This window comes from Dasypus novemcinctus, chromosome 25 (genome assembly GCF_030445035.2).
Source record: "Dasypus novemcinctus isolate mDasNov1 chromosome 25, mDasNov1.1.hap2, whole genome shotgun sequence".
NCBI classification, from domain to species: domain Eukaryota; kingdom Metazoa; phylum Chordata; class Mammalia; order Cingulata; family Dasypodidae; genus Dasypus; species Dasypus novemcinctus.
In genome coordinates, this window is record NC_080697.1 from 15,238,193 (window position 1) to 15,257,265 (window position 19,073).

General features: G+C 54.7%; 2 protein-coding genes across 5 annotated transcripts in view; one reads left to right on the plus strand and one right to left on the minus strand.

Moving 5' to 3' along the window:
* The window catches only part of CENPO (centromere protein O), a 41,708-nt gene extending 34,216 nt beyond the window's left edge, over positions 1-7,492 (plus strand). The window contains exon 8 of the mRNA XM_004473209.4: positions 5,375-7,492. The gene's annotated coding sequence lies outside the window, so the exon portion shown is untranslated. The remainder of the gene's footprint in view (positions 1-5,374) is intronic.
* The window catches only part of ADCY3 (adenylate cyclase 3), a 90,941-nt gene continuing 73,474 nt past the window's right edge, over positions 1,607-19,073 (minus strand). For 2 of the 4 annotated variants that reach the window (XM_058287711.2, XM_058287712.2), the window contains exons 9-22: positions 15,981-16,109; positions 14,537-14,679; positions 14,269-14,430; positions 11,238-11,325; positions 10,370-10,486; positions 8,393-8,655; positions 8,047-8,115; positions 6,926-7,007; positions 5,973-6,131; positions 5,443-5,589; positions 4,776-4,895; positions 3,976-4,099; positions 3,225-3,349; positions 1,607-2,601 (exon numbers count right to left, since the gene is read on the minus strand). In XM_058287711.2, coding sequence (XP_058143694.1) covers positions 2,419-2,601; positions 3,225-3,349; positions 3,976-4,099; positions 4,776-4,895; positions 5,443-5,589; positions 5,973-6,131; positions 6,926-7,007; positions 8,047-8,115; positions 8,393-8,655; positions 10,370-10,486; positions 11,238-11,325; positions 14,269-14,430; positions 14,537-14,679; positions 15,981-16,109 — 1,911 coding nt within the window. In that variant the 3' untranslated portion in view covers positions 1,607-2,418. The remainder of the gene's footprint in view (positions 2,602-3,224; positions 3,350-3,975; positions 4,100-4,775; positions 4,896-5,442; positions 5,590-5,972; positions 6,132-6,925; positions 7,008-8,046; positions 8,116-8,392; positions 8,656-10,369; positions 10,487-11,237; positions 11,326-14,268; positions 14,431-14,536; positions 14,680-15,980; positions 16,110-19,073) is intronic. The other 2 variants (XM_058287713.2, XM_058287714.2) reach the window with 1 other exon arrangement.

Consider the following 19,073-nt stretch of genomic DNA (forward strand, 5'->3'; position numbering starts at 1 on the left):
ATGCTCCAGCTTATCTGTTCTTTTGAGGTATTGATTTGATCATACAGTTTAACTGTATGAAAATCAGAATGATCTGGAATAATAAGAGGGCATTTTGTGAAAGATGGAAGTCATACCATTCAGCTAAAGTATTTCTAGCTTTTATGGAAGCTATAAGTAATTCTGCCCCATTTTCCTGTCTGAGACATTTGAAAAGGAAGTTCTTAGTTAGAACACTCCAGGTTCATGGTATGAGGTGACTGGTATAACTAAGGGAAGAAGGTGTTTTAATCTTTAGTTTGGAGCAATATATTCTAGACCACTGCTTTATGAAAAATGTAGTGTGAGAAGTTACTATGGATAAAATAATCAGCGTCCTATGTATCTAATGTTTGTTTCCTGAAATATTTTAGTAGAGAGCTGATATATTGTTAGCTATGAAAAAGCAAGGTTGAAAATCTCCCCATAAATGCAGTCCTTGTTGCAAGGGGAAGCCATTGCTCTGCCTCCTCCTCTCCTCCCTCGTTCGAGGTCATGGCTGTGCAGTCTTTTTCCCCATCTCTTAATCATCTGGAGTACCTTGGTTTGACAGTTTAAAGCTTTTTGTGGATTCCAGAAGAGCATATTCTTAAAGCTAATCTGTTCTTGGAGGTGTGGGACCTTTGGGTTGGATTCAGTTGAGGGGGGAGGGTTGATTAGATTAATTGAGGCATGGTCCAGGTTGGTTCTTTGGTGCTCTTGCTGGAAACCTTTATAATAAAATGGGAGAAACATACAGGGATGAAGAAGAAAGTGGCAGAGACAGAGAAACCCCAAGAGGCTGAGAGGTCTGGGAAGCTGGACTCGGAGCACAGAGGCATGGAAAGAGGTCCCCTATGGGCTCAAAGAGAGGAGGCCTGAGGAGAGGGGAGAGATGAGCCATCTCCCTCATCACCCACAGTTACGTTCAGGGAGAAAGCCAGCCTGGAGGAGAAAGCAGAGACCCAGACAAGCAGCTGCCCCCCTGTGCCTAGCCATGTGGCAGGAGTCTAGGATCGCCAGCAGCCAACCTTCAGTGAGAAAGCATCTCTGATGGGGTCTTGATTCAGACACTTCCATGGCTTCAGAACTGTCAGCTTTTAACCTAATAAATTCACATTATAAAAGCCAACCCATTTCTGGTACATTGTTCCCAGCAGCCTTTAGCAAACTAAACACTTGTTTTCCCCTATAACCATGGGTCTGCTTTGCATTTTTTGTTCCTTGGCTCATGGGAATAAGTATGTATAGGGTAGTTCTCCGATGTGAAAGCCTGGGTGTGGCCGGCCTGGTCCCGCCATTTCAGTCCCAGTCAGAAAGAGTCGTCGTCACTATTGCTGCATTACTGCCCAAGGCCCAGAGCACGCCCAGGCCACAGTCTAAAATAGCCATGAAGTGAAGTAACCTGTGTGTGGCGATGCCAGCTCCCTCTGGGAAGTGCATGGTCATCAGCTTGGATCACCATTTAGAACAAAGAAGCTTAAGAAGGAGAGTGTCCTGCTTCAAGCTCTTGCCTTCGAGGCACATGATGGGGACGGAAGGCATGAGTTAGCAAAGCACTTAGAACTTCCCAGGTAAGAGGTAGTAACAGAATTTTCCCAAGGATCAGTCAAGTTGAACAAAGCTTTTAATAAAACAGTCTTGTTCTTTATCAATACCTGTAAATTCTCTTTTAAAGCAATAGCAAAGGCGACTGTAGCAAGAGTTCAAAAGGCAAGGCAATATTGGAAAGTTTTTTTTTTTTAAACAGAAAGTTAAAAATATAAATGTAGAAGATCTGTTTATATATTTTCTCTCAGAAATAAATTCCCCCACCCCCACCCAACCAGGTAAAAGGAAATATTGCACTTTCTGCTCTCTTGACTAAGGTGACGGGTTCCAGAAGAACCTTTCAAGATTATCAGGAACGTCAGGACTAGTGCCATTAACCTAACTCAGACCAGAGGGAGGGGTCGGGTCTCCACCTTGAGCTCGCTCCTGCAGGAAAAGCCCCGCTCTCACGTCACAGCCGCCGAGCAGAGCCTTTGCTGGCAGTTGCTCTCCCCAGCCCTCCTCTTAAGCCACCTTGGCTCCCAGCCCAGGGGCACCTCTGATCCTCCCTGCTCACAGTGGCCATAGCCTCTCGGGGTAGAAAGTGCTGGGTGGGAACTAGGGCTCTGGAAGGGTGGTTCCAGGCCTGGGCCTAGGACCCCTACTCTCCAGGAGAAGCTGCAGGCACGCCGAGGAGGAGCGCGGCCACCCTCGGAGCACGGCATAGCCATGAACAAGTGAAGGCTTGAGATTTTAAACCTGACGTCTATGTGTGCACTTGAACAGCCTGGGAATGCTGGACTTGCAGTTTGTCCTTTCCCAAAGCTTTTCTCTCATTCCAGAAATTAAATCCCCCCTTCCCATTTGGACTGTTGTGGGACTAGAGGCCCCTCAGGAGTTGTCCACCACCTGGTGGGGCAGGGTGACAGAGGAGCCATTAGGGAAGGCTGCGGGCCTATCGCGCCCCTTCAAGAAAAAGGTCAGCAGCTCCCCTTTGCCTTTCACAAAGATAGGACCCCGCCTCACAAAGCGGAAGCCGTACTCTCGAAGGATGACTTGCGTCTCTTCCACCACCTGCAAAGGGAGAAGAGAGTGAGAGCTTGGGGTCAGAGAGAGAGCCTGGACTGAGGCTGAAAGGAGGGCTTGGGTAGGTCGGGCTGAGACTAAATTTACATGACCCCCAGGTCCCAGTCAGCACCCTCCCCGGGCCACCCCCCTTCGACCCTCCCAACGGGCATGGGAGAGGGAGCAGCTGGCCCTGGCGTGATGGGCCTGGAGCCCTCCACACAACCTGGTGGTCTTAGTCCTTTTTCTCTAGGAGGACAGCAGAGGGCGCCTGTGGGGCAGCGCCCTTTCTGGGAACATTCCCTCCCTGTTCTTCTGCCCCCTTCCCCATATCCTACAGCTTTTCTGCCACACCCAGCTGACAGAGGTGGCTGATTGCTTCAGATGAGCCACCACACGCACAGAGTCAGGCAGTTCCAAGCAAGAGCCTCCTGTCGCCCAGAATTTGTCCTTGGGTAGTGGAGTATTGTCTTCCTTCTACTGAGGCTCGCTGTAGAGGCCCTTCTCCCCACCCGCCCCTCACTTTCCCAGCACTGCTGACTTAGTGTCTTGGGCCAGCAGAATAAGATGGGCAGGGTCCACACACCCTCCTGCCTCTGATCCCATTCCAACCAGCACCAGTGCCGCCGTACCTGAATGTTGCCCATGACCCCCGTGGACTCCATCCTGCTGGCCACGTTGACTGTGTTGCCCCAGATGTCATAGTGTGGTTTCCGGGCTCCAATGACCCCGGCCAGCACCCCTCCTTTGTTCATGCCTAGGATGGGGCAGAAGGCTCAGCTCACTTTCCTCCCTCCCTCCCCACAGCACTTACCACCTCACCCCTATCATGAACCTCTTAGTTACAGAGCACATCACATTCCTCGTCAAACGTGTTTCTCCACACTAAACCCTAAGCTGCCAGAGGGCAGGAATCCTGTCTCCTCCCTCCTGTCCTCACCGCATGCTGGACCACTTTACTCACTGTGGTACAGCACCACTTCCTCTCACACACACTAGTACTCAGGACCACTACGCTCTCACCCAGAGAGGGTGAGGTCCCCTATCCCTCAGTTTCCACCCCCAAGGTTTGTGGTAGAGGTGACAAGAACTTGTGGCAGGCTTTCAAAGGGCAGGATGGCCTGAGGCGAGCCAAGCCGTCAGCAGCATAGCAACCCCATGGAAAGGCAGGGAAGGAACTGTGACTCCCCAGCCAGGCTGAGCAGAGATGACCATCCTTTCAGTCACCTGCACTGCCGCCTGGTCATCTAGAGAAGAGGCTGGACTCAAGCTCTTAAGGTCCCTTTGAGCTCTAGGAGCCTGAGCCCTCCCAGCCCGAGGGCCTCGAGCGCCTCCTGCTGATTTGCTCCGAGTCCAAGGGGCAGGCCAGCCGGGAGCCCTCACCTATGCGCAGCATGAAGTTGTTGAAAGACTGATTGTTGATGTTTGTCAGCGTATCCTTCATGGCCAGTGCGAAGTCGGCCAGGTCGGCCAGATGCTGCCAGCGTTCCTTGTCTGACTTCTCCTCCTGGGCCAGAGAGTAGAGGGGAAGCCTCAGGATCCTGTCTGGGCCCCAGAAGCCTGCCCACCTCTTTCCTTCCTTAACATCAGCCTCCAGCTGGATTCCCAGACTGTGGTCACAGGCCTCATTCTTTACTTCTTCCCACAGTGGAGCCAGCCTCCTCTCGGGTCACATGAGTGCCACCCACAGGTCTAAGGCAAAGGCTGGGCAGTGGGTGTACCCAGCTCGGTGGCTGCCTGTCTGCCATATATTTGGTCACAGGCCACATCTCTTCCTTCACCAGCTCACTGAGCCTCGACTTTACATTTTGCAGCGTGGTCCCTGTTCTGATTCCTTGACTACATTAGAAGCAAAATGAGGGTGATGAGTTGCCTTAGACTTGCTTTAACCTCACCCACCACGTGGAAATGGTGGTTGTGCTCACAGCATTGGACAGTTGTAAATATAAAAGGGGGAGTAACAGGGATGTGTATGTTCTGTTCGTGGCTCATAACTAGTTCTCACTTTCTATTTGCATCACGTGGCGCTAGTGGGATGTGTTGGTGACCCCTCTGCACAGCAGTCCTTACTGTTTGCTGCTGCCCTAACTTCTCATCTCCACATGCTAGGAGGGAGCTGCTTCTCTGTGCCTCGGCGGGCAGGGCCTCAGCTCCCCTCTTGAGCCACTGCAGTGGTTAGTTACCTTGTTGGACCCAGTAAAGCCGTTAGTGTTGACATCTGGGGTGACTCCTGAAGCCGCCATATAGGTGCTGCCAATGGTTTTGATCTTGGTGATAACACGGAATTTGGGATTGTCCAGCAGCTGAGGCCAAGGTAACAGAGAAGGAAGTGTCATCACAGTTGAGGGAGATGAATGAGCCAACTAAATGACAGATTTGCCTGCTTATAGGGACCCCACAAAAACCCAAAAGATACTTTTCTGTAAAAGCTTTATTTTGCCACTCATCTGCTACTTAATCCTGGACAAATTTCTTAATTCTCTAAGCCTTGGTCACTATAAACCTTAATATTGGGATAAAATCTTCTAGGGTGGTTGAGCATCCCTGGTACACAAGTTACCCAAAAAAAATGGTTGCAGAATATGAACTTGAGCCATAGGAGTCAGAGGGGTCAGTCCTTGCCCTGTGGACTTGCAGGTAATTTCTCCGGCTCCAGGCCCAGCCCGCCCCCCCAGGCCTCAGCATCCCCACATGGTGGCAGGCGTCCATACATTACTGGGAGGGATTTCTCTGGGAAAATGTAGCATCTCTAATGTGACTTTCTCACTTCTGACTTCCGCAGCTCATCATGGGAGGTAGTTAGCAACAGGGGAGCTTCACCGCAGGAGAAGGGGCAGGATGGGAACTCACGGAGTCGAAATCTGAGATGATCTCGTTGAGGAAGCGCAGACACTCGATGCCGCCATTGTTGATGCTCTCCTCTGTGTAGAAGTCGGCAAAGTTGGGCAGGGAGGCAAACATGACGCCAATCTCATCATAGGACTGGCTGTACAGCTCCTGGAGAGGCAAGGCCACAGCACCCCAAGAACGTTTGACCCGACGGCGAGCGAGAGAGCTGAGCCATCGTCCACACACAGCTCTTTGGACACACATCTCTCCCAGATGACCCCAGCTTTAGATCATTAGCAAATAACTTCTCTCGTCCCTTCACAGCCTTAGCGGGAAGGAGGAGGGTACAGTGGCTGGCAAGTGAGGCAGATCACCATCCTGTTTTGAAATGAGTTCCTCCTCAGCTCCTGCTGCTGCTGCTGGGTGTGCCCAGCCCTCCCCGGACCCCAACACCACATCGTGAGAAGGCCTGGGCCAGAGCTGCCCTGGCAGAGAGCATGTGAGACAGTTGGCCTCGGGCTTCAGGCTCCAGAGGAGGCCACACCCCTCACCTCATCTCTCTTCTTGGAACCCAGGAAATGGCGTGCCACGTGCTCAGGCAACATGTTGGTGACCAAGGCCTCGTTCCAGCGCCGCATCTCATAGACACGTTCCTTCTGGTCATGGACCTCGATCTTCCACAGGAACAGCGTCCGCGCCAGCTTCTCCACCTGTGGACATAGACACAGGCAAGGCATGAGCTCTGAGCTGGCCGTTTGATAGAAAGATGAGCCCTTGATAAAGCTGGGGGGAGAATGACTAAATGGAAGGGAGGACGCAGAAAGGACTGCTGCATCTACAGCACAGTGTGGACCCGGCCTCCCAGGCCGTGTGGTTACAGCAGAGCCAGGAGGCCTCTGTAATGTTGAACCTCCAGGGACCTAATGTTAGCTAGAGCTCTGACTTGAGGATGGTGGCAGCAGTGGGGTTTCCCAACCTAGGGTGAAACCCCCCATTTCCAGCAGGCTTCATTTGTGCAAGTGACCTGGGAAGGCTGTACTTTCCCTGGGAAACCACTGGGTGGCACATGAGGCAACATGGAGCAGGAAGTTCCTTGTGTAGATTCTAGCCCTCCCACTTTCCTTTTCCTTTTAGCAAACAAAAACTACATCAGCTCCTTTCCCTTTCTCTGTGCTAATGACCCCAAGAAGCAGGGTGAATGCAGAGGCTCTGAGGCTCTTCTTGGACCAGCACTCCACCCACGGTCGTCCTCCCCCCCCCCCCCCAACACATGCTCCCTTCAGCATCCTGGAGGTGTTGAGAGGGAAGAGCTCGGTGGTTCCTTGCTTTACCAAGGAGAACCCAGCATGCCAGGAGGGCAGGGGCTTCACCAGGACCTATGCTGCACTGGGTAATGGAACAAGCATTCCTCAGGCACTTGGGTTCTGCGACCCTGCAGCTGCTTCTCAGGGAGGCCCTGCCAGGTGTGAGCAGAAAAGGAGAGGCAGGATGCACAGGAACTCACGTGGCGGGAGAAGTAGTAAAAGCTCAGCATCATGATGACCATCATCACTGTCATCGAGTACTTGGAGGGCACCAGGGGCAACCTAGGGGCAGAGAGCAATCCACCTAAAAGAGCACCGTGCTTCCCTTGGGAGGGGCTGTCCCCTCTCACTGTAGTTTCCACTGTGACCTGCCAAGACTCATGTATCCATTTATGATGAGATGTCATTGGGTTGTTTTCATTAGTCGTGTGTGTCTGTGTCATGAACCATGTGCTGTGTACTTTCTTGTACTTAGACCCTGGGGCATGTGTGTGTGCCTGAACTTCTCTATGAACAGATCTGGGATTGGAATTCCTGGCTCCTAGGTCTGTTTCCAACTTTACTAAGTAATTCCAAATTGTTTTCTAGGATGGCTGTACCAATTTATACTCCCACCTGCAATTCATGAATCACCACCACCTTACTTGATATGTCAGGGTTGTTTTTTTTTTTTTTTTTTTTATTTTACTGTGTGCAGTGGCATCCAACTACAGTTTTAATTTGCATTTTCTTGAATACAAAAAGGCTTTGGTGCCTTTTCATGTTAACTGGCTATTTAGAGATCTCTTGTGAAGAGCCTGTTCAGGTCTCTTGACCATCTTCTATTAGGTGATCCTTTTTTTCTTTTTATTCACTTACTTGAAGGTCTAGTGAAATCACCGAACTGTTAAAATTCTAAAACTTTTGGGGACTTCTAGCACAACATCCTCCTAAACAGATGAAGCTGAGGCTCAGGAGAACTGACTTGCCTGCGGTCCCTCAGAGAATTACTAACGGGCAGGGTTTTCAATCTGAAGGAAGCTCTACACTTCCCGTGTCCCTGCTACCTCTTGTCCCCTCGGTCCAGCTTCTTTCCCCACCCACCAAACCAGCCTGCTTCTGCACTTCTTCCCTCTCTACGCATAGTAGGCCAGGATGTCCAGGTCATGTAAAATCAATCTCCCTCCAGCCACCTCTAGAAACAATGTAAACATCTCTACCTCATACCTCCCAGGTCATGTACCTCTGAAAGGATGAGATCGTGGGGTTTGGGCCTGTTGTGTTCTGTCTCTAGAAAACAAGGGCCATAAATGCAGGCAAGAAGGGGAAGGCAGTAACTCACCCGTCAGTGCTGTTGAACCCAGGTGCAGAGAATACCTGCATCTTCTCTAAGGCGACCACAGGAAAGCTGCTGGACAGATCACAACCCACTCAGGCCCCATCGGGGGCTGAGGCAGACGCCCAAGGTCTACAGTACCCCGGATCTTCCACTCTTAAGAATGGAATGGATCTGTCCTAAGATCACAGCCTGCCAATGGCCTGTTTCTGAGACCCAGGAACCCCAATTGTCATACAAGCTTCTGCGGAGCCCTGGAGGCAAAGAGCCCTCAGGGCAGGCCTGGGAAGCTGACATGGAGTGGGGGGCTGAGGAAGGAGACCACTGGATCCCCCATCAGGCCTCATCTTACTCATGCTCCTGAAAGCGCTTGTGGTCGTAGTCATCAAAGATGGGGCTCCAGGCGTAGAGGTTGACGACGGCCACCGCGCCCGTGACAAGCAGCATGAGGGTGAGCTTCACCATGTGGCTGACCTGCACCAGCATGATGGTGGCAATGAGGGACAGCACGGCGACGTAGTTGTAATACTTGGGGTTCTCCACACAGCCGTCCACTGGCCCCTGTGTCCTTGAAGTCCCGTTGGTGGGTCCCGTGTAGTACTGGAGACAGCTCAGCTGGAGGCCGGGAGGCAAACAAGGTGCAAGGGGACAGGAAGTACTGGTCAGAGGCAGTGACGGCAGGGCACGCGCATCTCAGCTGCCACTTCACACAGGCCCCTCAGAAACACTCAGAGAATGGGAAAGGTCCCTGGGGGATAATCATCCAGAAGTTAGTAATTCCTAAGAGCTTTACCCTCATCTCATTTGATGTTCACAAAAATCCTCTGAGTAAGTATTGCCCCAACTGTGCAGAAAAGGCATAGAGGCTGGACAGGCCCCGAGTGGCACCAGCAAGTGGTAAAGCCAGAACTAGGAGCCAAGTCTCTAGGCTTCAAATCCTGTGGGCTCTTGCCCACATCACACTGGAGTTTACAGAGGGGCCGTGGGGGCCTGCGACAGCCAGCCAGGCTCTGCACAGATACTTCTGTTTGGGGCCAGTTCCACTGCTGGGCAGACATGGCCCATAGAAAGTGCAGCCATAAACAGAATCAGACCTACTTGTTGGCAACTTTCACCCACTAGACCTTGTCTGGCTCTAGGGAGAGTCTAAGCTTGTGGTTCCAGCACACGTGTCTCCCTGGCTTTTCGCCTCTCCTCCAGTGATGGCATGTCCAGGGGCCCTGTGCTGTCCCTGACCCTACTAGTCAGTGCTCCCCAGACCTGGGCACCAGGCGCTAGGCTTCCAGTGAGTTCTGACTCCACAAGAGGCTAGGGCTTCCTTCCCCTGGCCTTTGGGTGCTGTGTAGCCCGTGGGCTCAGTCAGCTCTGGAGCGCTTAACTTGTGGTTCCAATTGGTCAAGGCCCTGGAGCTTTCTCACTTAAATTGCTGCTGCCAGAGTAAGTCTCCAGGCTGATTTTGTTTTTCCTGTTTAAATTATTAAAAGAAATAATATGACATCACTACCAAAAGTGGAGGGGGCCAGAATGACAGAAGAGAGAGCTTCGATGACAGATGCAAGCACTCGGGGCTCAGTCAAAGGCTGTAGCCCTGAACCAACAGATCTGAGCTTCCCACTCCTGTCCTCGTCCCTAAGGAAGCAGCTGGTGCTCCTCCCAGGATGCCCAGCTTCTCTGAACTGAGGAAGGACGGGAAGGCCGAGAAGTGGGGTGACTGTGTCTGCCCTCAGCCATTTGGGCTCTGGACCTGTCCCCCTGACCCGGCTCTGTGATGGTCTGCACAAAGGAGGCCTCTGGAGTGGAACAGGTGTACCTCGCTGGTCCTGAAGGATATCTGACACTAATCACACCAGAGAAATTTAAGACAAGCAGATTGCTCACAACTTGTCTTCAGCAAAGAGATAAGATATGAGAGAAGAAAATTCAGGATTGAGAACTAGAACTGCTTCAGTTGGCTCTGTCATTTACTGGCTGTGTGACCTAAAGGAAGTGAATTGACCTCTCCGAGCTTCCGTTTCTTCATTGGAAATTGCAGGTAATACTGACCTCTTATGAGTCTCAAAGATAAAAATGAGTCAACATATATAAAGCACTTAGCACAGAGCTCTGGCACAGGGTATTGGGCTCCTGAATTCTGGGAGAGGGAAACAAGTCAGTCTCTGAGGTTTTCTGGATGAGAGAGAAAAGACCACCTCCATTTGGCCAGAATGAAGTATTCAGGGTCCTAAGTGCCATTCCAGACCTGTGTCTCAAGGTGGAGGAACAGGCTGACCGACTGCTTGTGCTGGCCACGATGGAAGCGCTTCACCAAGAGACAAGCGCAGGAGCTCACCATGTCCACGACGTTTGCCATCACCAGGATGAAGATGGCTAACATGGCCCAGGTGTTCCTGGCCCAGCGGGTTCGGTCAATCCAAGTTGAGAAGGCCACGAGCTTCTTAGGAAAGGCCTAGAAGGAAAGGAATGTCAAGGGCCATGGCCACTGGCAGCCCTTCCCAGTGCTAACAGTTTTGGCTGCTCCCACACTCTGGCCATGGGAACCTAAAACGCTTCATGAGGAACAGGGAGCCAACAAAGTCTGGTGGCCGTGGAGAGCACGGAGGCTTTGTGTCAGCCTGACTTGAGATGTCTGGAGCACCAGGGCTTCTAGATACTGAAGGCCTTGGCAGAGCAGACGCAGCCACCGTCCCAGGAGGCAGCCCCAGCAGCAGCCACCTACCCCCGAGCTCCCTCCAGGAAGTGAGGCCGGCCAGGCCCGCTGGCTGCGGTCTCCGCTGGCTACCCCTGTTCTTCCTGGGCCAGTCTTCCCAAGTCCTCCGAGTTACCTGGCAAGCCACCTGCCCAAGTAATTTCCTAAACCCCACTTTTCCCATGCCATTCTGCTCACAGTCTCTGCATGGCACCCTGGTGCCTGTCAGCGTCAGTCCCTTCACAGCCTGGGCCCACCTACCTTCCAGCTGCGTCCACTGCTCCTCCACACAGGTTTCTGTTTACCTAGCCCCTGGCGCCCCCATGTCCCCACCAGCACCGCAGCCAGCGGAGCCGTGCCCACAGCTGATGGACACAATGAATGGATGAAACATCCTAGTAAGACGGTAAAGGTTCAGTGGGTAAAGGTTCAGCTCTGCCAGCACCCGGTTGTGCAGGGCACAACAGTCACCCCAGGAGGCTTTTGAGCCAAAAAAGAAAAGCGCTCTTACCCGGGGAAAGATGGCAGCCAGCGAGCAGATGGTCAGGATCAGGAGCAGAATCTCCCCAACCACAAAGGTCATGTAGTTTGTCATTAGCCTGTACCAGAGGAGACAATTGGGGAGGGGACCGGAGGGAGTAGTAAGACCAGGTGAGGGGCTGAGAGAGGAGGAGAGAAGGGAAGGCCCTCCATATAAGGCACCAGCCAGTGCCCAGAAAGTTCCATGTGATGCCAGGGAGTCATTCCTGCTCGCTGTACAGAGCAAGACGAGGGGTCCTGCCCAGAAGGCTGCAAGCGCCCAGGGCCTGGGAACACCTTCCCTCCCCAGCCATGCCTGGGGTGTCTCCCAGTTGGGGGAAGGGTCACAGATGCCCTGGGCAGAGCCCAGTAAAAACTCAGGAAGTGATTCTAGGCACGTTGCCTTCTTCCCTTAGCTGCGATGAAAGAAAAGGACAGCTCAGTGTATCTCCCTTTCTGCCGAGGGCTGATGAGCAGCACAAAGCTTTACAGTTGGCCAGCTCCTCCCACATCCATTTTATTTGATAAACTCCAAGAAATCTGCTGTCTCCAAATCCTCCCCAAAGCTCAAACCCAGTTCCACACCATTTTCACGCCAACCCTTCCTTTGAAAATTGCTCTTGCCAAGAGTGCCAAAAACCTCCATGTTGCTAAACCCAGTGTTCAATTCTCAGTCATTTCTGAGCCCTCCTTGAATCCAACAAAAACTTGAATTGGTTTTTAGGATCTTTCCAGTCTCCCCCACCTAGACACAGGACTTAGTCCTCAAACCACTGCTCTTGCCTGGCTGACCCCCGGTCCTCTGGCTTTTAATACAGCCTTATGCCAGGGACTCCCAAGTTCCTAAGTCCTCCCCATCCAGAACTCCAGAACAATATCCATCTGCCCCCTTGACCACCGACAGTCCAGAGGCATCTCAAACCCAACACGTCACAAAAGACACCACCTGCCTGCCTACCCTGAACGCACCCACTCCTCTCCATTCTTCCCCTTGGTTAATGCAATCCATCCTTCCACGTGCTCAGGCCACAAACCTTGGAGACGTCCTTGACTCTACTCCACACTCCAAACCAGTCCCAGCAGGTCCTGGCCAGCTCTCTCTCCAAAGTATATGTGGAATCCATACGTCAGTTGGGCAAACCAGTCAAGTCAGAATCCAACTCCTTATCGTCATGTCTGCCTCCAGCTGCTGTGGACATCCTCATTGCTGGCCTGGGCACTGCCTCCCAATCCTCACTAAAACCTATTCTCGAGAGTGAGCCACCTAAAATACACGTCCTTACAGGCAATTTCTCAACCAAAGCCCTTACAGTGACCATTTTTTTTTTTTTAAGGTACCAGGGCTGGGGATTGAACCTGGCACCTCATACATGGGAGGCCAGCACTTAACCACTGAGCCACATCAGCTCCCAAGAGATTTTTATTTATTCTCACCCCTTGCTCCCCCCATTGTCTGCTCTCTGTGTCCACTCACTGTGTGTTCTTCTGTATCTGCTTGTATTCTCATTAGGTGGCTCTAGGAACCAATCATGGGACCTTCTGGAGTGGGAGAGAGATGATCACTCTCACGAAACCTCAGCTACCTTGTTCTGCTACATCTTCTCCTCTGTCTTTTGTCACGTCATCTTGCTGTGCTAGCTCTCCGCATCAGGTGGCACTGCTGTGCAGGGCAGCTTCCCACAAGAGGAGGCATTCCCATGCAGGGTGGCTCCCTGCGCAGGGCCACATTCCAGTGTGGGCCAGCACCCCGCGTGGGCCAGCCTGCCCTCACCAGGAGGCCTTGGGCATTGAACCCTGGACCTCCTATATGGTAGACGGGAGCCCAACTGGTTGAGCCACATCCGCTTCCCAGTGGCTTCTCTTAAGAAGAAAAGCCAATGTCCTTAAGTGGCCCATAAGGCCCTTAACTCTGCATCCTCAGCTGCTCCTCTCCCTGGACACCCTCTGCCCCCGCTGCACTGGCCGCACTAGCCAGGCCCACCCCCGCCTCGGCACCTCTGAAACAGGCTTCCCCTCTGGCCATCTGGCACGCAGCCCACGTCCAGGGCTCTCCTGAAACACCACCTCTCAATGAGGCCTGCCCCAAGTATGAAAAGGGAAAGAAAACGAAATTGATGGCCAGCATTCCCCACCCCCGCCTCGCTTTATTTTTACCTATAGTATCACCACCTGCATTTGTGTATTTACACATACGTGTGTGTGTATATATAATTGGCCACACCCTTTTTCCCCCAAAAGAAAGTAATTGCCCAGAGAGTAGAGCTCTTCTGTGTGCTGTGTTCCCTGCTAATGAGCCAGACCTCTATGGCCAGGCACGAAGTAGGACGGCAGCCGATGTCTGTCAAACGAATGAACGCATCAGTTCCCCGTGACAGACCTGGGTCAGCTAGGGCAGGTTTTCTCCTTTTACAGATGAGTGAACCAACGCTCGGGGGCTTTCGGGGACTTGCCCAAGGACATACAACCACGAGGGGAGGAGGCCAGGCCCCGACCCGAGACCACGGGGCCGAGTCCAGGGCTCTGAACCTCTCCCCAGACGGCAACTGAGCAGGACGCCGCGCCCCACCCGTTCTGACATGGGCTGCCCGAGCAGGAGAGCTGCTCGTGGGCCCCGGGGAGGGAGGGCTGGGGGTGCCACCCAGCGGCTGGGCAAGGTGTCATACCCCACCTCGCCCCAAGGATCTGCTGCCCTGGAAGAAAGGTCCGCCTGGGCTCAGGGCCTAAAATCCACCTTTACCAAGTAGCCAAGAAAGGGATGCCAGGTGGGTGTCAGTGACGGAGGACTGGGGCAGGGTCTCAATCCCCATCCCCGTCCCCCAGCTTTCTCAGCCAGTGAGACCCCCAGCTGACCCCAGTGCTGGTCCAGAGCCCAGCGGTGGAGAGAAACGGTTCTGACATCCCTGGGCCAGAGGTCATCGGCTGGGGCCCGGGAAGGGCCGCCCAGGCTGCTCCGGCGAGGCCCGCACCCCCGCGTCAGGCCCCAGCGGAGCGCCCACCCCCCCGGCGCCCCTGCCCGCCCTCACCAGGGGTCGATGAGGATCTCCACCAGGACCGTGCACAGCAGGACGACGCAGGAGCAGCTGAAGGCGGCGCCGCTCTGCTTCTCCTTCTCCACCGAGTAGCGGGTCTCCATCTCGGGGTCCATGAACCGCATGGACAGGAGGAAGGTGTTCCTCTTCTTCACTCTGCGGCCCCGACAGCCCGTCAGATGCCGCGGCCCGTCGCGCAGGGGCCACCCGGGCATGGGCGGGGGGCCTGCCGGGCATGGGCACGGGCGGGGGGGGCACTCACATCTGGGCCGACTCGCGCTCCAGCAGGGCCTCGTTGAGGAGCTGGTTGAGCTCGTGCTCGTCCTCGGAGGCGTCCACCACGCGGTCGGCCAGGTCCTGAAGGCGCAGCCTCCGGCGGGGGTTGGGGAAGGAGGGGTTGCCTGCCTGTGGGTCCGCGGGGGGACAGATGGACAGGGCAGGGGGTGAGCGGACGGGAGCAGGAGGGCTCATACCCAGGGGATCGTGTCCCTTGAAGCTCTGAGAACTGGGGAGTCTCCCCCGTGCTCCCAGAGGCGCCCCCAGGCCTTGCCCGGCGCCCTGCGGTGAGCAGCCACCACTGCCTGCGCCGGGGGAGCAGCGGGGCTCGGGCAGCGGCCGGTGCGCTCAGGCCCGGCCATCGCACTGCGCGGAGGGGGGCGCGATGGCCCTCGAAGGGGCTGACGCCCGGCTCGTGGGGGAAGCTCCGCGGGGGACGCGGGGGAGAGGAGCGGCCCGTCGCCTGGGCAGGCAAGGGCCAGGGCGGGCGCTGAGTCCCAGGCACAGAGGAGAAGCAGCGAGTCCAGGAACAGGCGCTGGGCCGTGAAGACGCAGCCTGCGCACCCAGGGGCCAACACGGCACCTTCGTCCAAGGACGTATCTGGAAGCCAGAATCGAGAGGCCCCGGCCGCAAGCTCGGGTTGGGCACTGACTGCCAACGGGACCCCATGTAAGTCACGGTCCCCCAGCCCCACTTCTGCCCTGTAAAATGATGGGGGTGGTCTGTTCCCGGAGCTGTGCGACGAGGGCTGACTGTTAGGACGCTGCTGGGGCTGTTGTCCCTTCTTGTTGGAAAGTTACAGCAAGTCTTTATTTCCACTTTCTATCAAGAAAATCACCTTAAGCGAAAATTCCGAGTGTTGTGGGACTCAAGAAAAACCCCATTTGGTTTAAGCCCCGCTACCTTCCCCCACGTCTGCTCCGCGCCGCCCAGGCAATCTCGGCCCTCGCACGAGCCTGGCTGCGCCGCCTCCCCGCGGGCAGCTCGCAGGGCGGAGAGAGCGTCTCTGGGCCTTCTTGCCAAACCTAAGCGTTGCCCTTTCCCCGTGAACATACTCAAGAAGCTTCTTAGTAACCGACAGACTCGAAACTCTCCGGGCTGCGGCCCTCTGGGGACAGTGCACTAAGGCCTTCCCTTCTGTGGGCGCTGAGATCCCCCAGCTGCCCATGGGACGTGGGGCGTGGACCTATCCAGCCCTCAAGGCTCAGACCTTAGAGAATCTTCCACGGGTATTTCTGGGACATCAGAGCTGCTGGTCTCAGAGCACCGCTGAGACCACCCGGCCATCTCCACCACTCGCCACTCATGAGAACGGGGTGGCAGCGACCTGACCGTGGGAGCTGAGCCCAGGCCGGCAGCCGGCTGTCCCAGCCAGGCAGGGACCCTGCCCGCTCCCCGCCCGCACCCTGGCCCCCAGCCCCGCCCGTACCTCAGCATCCTGGTCCTCGGGGGCCTCTGACGTGGAGCCGTTGGGGTGGGTGGCCCCATTGGGCTCCTTGGTCTCGATGAGGGCAGGAGAGCTGGGCTTGGAGGAAGGTGGCGCTCCGTTGGGCAGGGCCTGCGGGGGGAACAGTGGCCTCAGGGCCCACCCAGCCTGTGGGCGGCCCACTGTCAGCCTGGAAGTGTCCCACTAGGGTTTAGAAGCCTCGTAGATTTAGAAATTTCACCCTTCACTTCCTCCTCCAGTGCATTAATTTTAATAGGAAGCGGATAACGGAAAGAGCGTCCACCTACCGCATGGGAGGTCCAGGGTTCAAACCCTGGGCCTCCTTGACCCGTGTGGAGCTGGCCCATGTGCAGTGCTGATGTGCGCAAGGAGTGCCCTGCCATGCAGGGGTGTCCCCCATGTAGGGGAGCCCCACGTGCAAGGAGTGCGCCCTGTAAGGAGAGCTGCCCCATGCAAAACAAGCGCAGCCTGCCCAGGAGTGGCACCGCACACACGGAGACCTGATGCAGCAAGATGACGCAACAAAAAGAGACATGGATTCCCAGTGCCACTGACGAGAATATAAGTGGACACAGAAGAACACAACAGCGAATGGACACAGAGAGCAGACAATGGGGGGGGAAGGGGAGAGAAATAAATAGATCTTTTAAAAAAATAAAATACTGTAATTTTCTAGTATCAATTTCCACTACTGTTTTACTTCTACAACAGGAGCTGGAAGATGGTGAGTCACAGAGGCCTTTTTTGGTGTGGAGCCTGTCAAGTGCCTTCCAGAAGCCTGAACAAGTTCCTTAAACCGATTTCCCCGGTGGTTATATTTCCTTGCTAGGATAAGGAAGCCCTGCAGCAGAGGGAAACTATTCACTGACTGAACAAGGTTTTACTTGGTACAGACTGCAGGGCAGGAGCCGTTGTAAATGCTGGGGATAGAGGCAAAAGTGCCCTGACCTCGTGGAGCTTACCCTCTAATGAGGAAAGGCAGGCAGTGACGTGACAGAAAATAAACACGATACACAGCACGTAAGAGGAGAGTAAGTGCCATGAGGAAAACAGAAAGGGGGCTGGTGGGTGCAGTTTTAAACAGAGCGGTCGGGGAAGGCGGCCAGCAAGGAGGCCATTTTGGTGAAGACCTGAAGAAGCAAAGCGAGGGCCGCGGGGAAGGTTCCGGAAGGACAGCGGTGCACCGGAGTGCTGGCGCTACACAACACAAGGCGAGGGGACAGGAGGGCGGCGGCTTCTCCTGGAGCGGGGGGCTGGCCTCGCTGGGCTGCGGGGCTGGGCAGGCGGGTGGGGGGCAGAGCGGGACGCGGGCTGGCCGACGGGGAGACCACGGCGAGGACAGCAGCTGTGCGGGCGCGGCAGGTGGCGGGATTAGAGCGCAGCCTCCAGGACGGATTGTAAAGGGGGAGGCGGGGGGCGCGTGGCCAAGGAAGAGCGGCGTGGGGGCGAGGCCAGGCTGCGTGAGAGGTGCCCGCGGCCTTGCCGGGCGGTGGCTTCCGAGGGCTGCGGGTTGGCGCAGGGGAGCTGCCGGGCTGGAGGTCTAAGCTGGCCGAGGTGGCCTTTTTTCAAACGACGAGACCAGAGATGGGCACCAAGGCCGGGGCGAGGAAGGAGCTGCTGGCCACCCCGGGGTGCCCTCACGGCCTTCCTCCCTGACCCACGGGACAGACTTCTGCAAACGAAGCCCCGTCTGCGCCTGCCACTTGCGGAGCCCAGCGCCCCCCGCCTCTCCTTCCCCGCGGCATCCGCGCCTCAACTCCCCTGACCCGGGCTGGGGCCCGCGGTCCCGGCTCTCTCCCCGGACATCTTGAGTCGCCGCCTTCTAAACGCCACGCTCGTCTTACCACACTGAGCGGGGTACTCATCAGCACACACGGGGCTGGGACCGGCGTGTGACAAGTGCATAATGGACGGGAGCTAAGCTTTTAAATTCTGAGAGGAGACCTACAAAGTAGCACGCAGCCCCCGTGGTGGGTGATGAGTACCCCGTGACTGACGAGCACAGCCTCGCCGATCACAGAGGGAAAAGCAGAGGTCAAAGCCAGACGTGAACACACAGTTCCCAGGAGAGATGCACGAGCGCCCAGCCTTCCTGGCAATTAAAGAAAGGCGACGACAGCAGGGACACATCCGGCTGCACCTTTCCAACCGACAGAGACACAAGTGAGGCAAGTAGCCCCAGTGGGTTAAAGCCGAAGTGGACACAGCCTGGCATTTCCACCTCTGGAAACGTGTGGTTCTCACGTAGGGGCACTAAGAAACTGCGAAAAGTCACTTTGCAAAAATACTGAAAACCTGAACTGCCTCACAATGCCAGGGCAAGGAGTGTTGAAAAAAAAAAAAAAAGCCCATTTCCGTTAGAAACGGCGCCGACTTCTTTGGTGAAGCGTTTCAGAAGAAAAAACAAACCCAGTCTGATTTGAACGCAGCTGTTCCACCACTCTCAACCGTGCCCGTTCCGCGCCGGTGGCACCCGAGGGGACGGCCACCGCGGTAAACAAGACGGCTCTGCTCCCGTCCTCCCCGCGTTCATCTGCTCAGGTTCTCAGTGATTTGTCAGAAAACTCAAAAACGGTGTTGTTGTTTTTTTTAATTTAATAATGGCTCAGGCACAGTAACTTCATAAATCGCTTCTCCGTCCCTCGGTTCCCTCATCAGGGAGCCTCAGCAGGGCCTCAGGCTGAGAACAATTCCTGAATCAGATGACGCACTATCCAAGGGGTTATTAAATCAAATAAGTAAATAAAAAAGAGGAGAACTAACGAGAATGAGGGGTGTCGTGATGAAAACATTTATGTGCTGTGACGCCAAGGTAGCCCCTAAGAAAACCAAATGTGTGGGTAATTTTCAAAAGGAATACAATTTTTCATTTAAATTTATAAACCAGTATAGCAGTTTGTTATTGTTTATGAATTCCAAAAGTAGTTATTGGATTAATTTATAAACTGGTCTGTTCCTTTGGGGATATTAGATTGTATTTCACTTTTACTTGATTAAATTAGGATTAAGGGGAAGCGGACTTGGCCCAGTGGTTAGGGCGTCCGTCTACCACATGCGAGGTCCGCGGTTCAAACC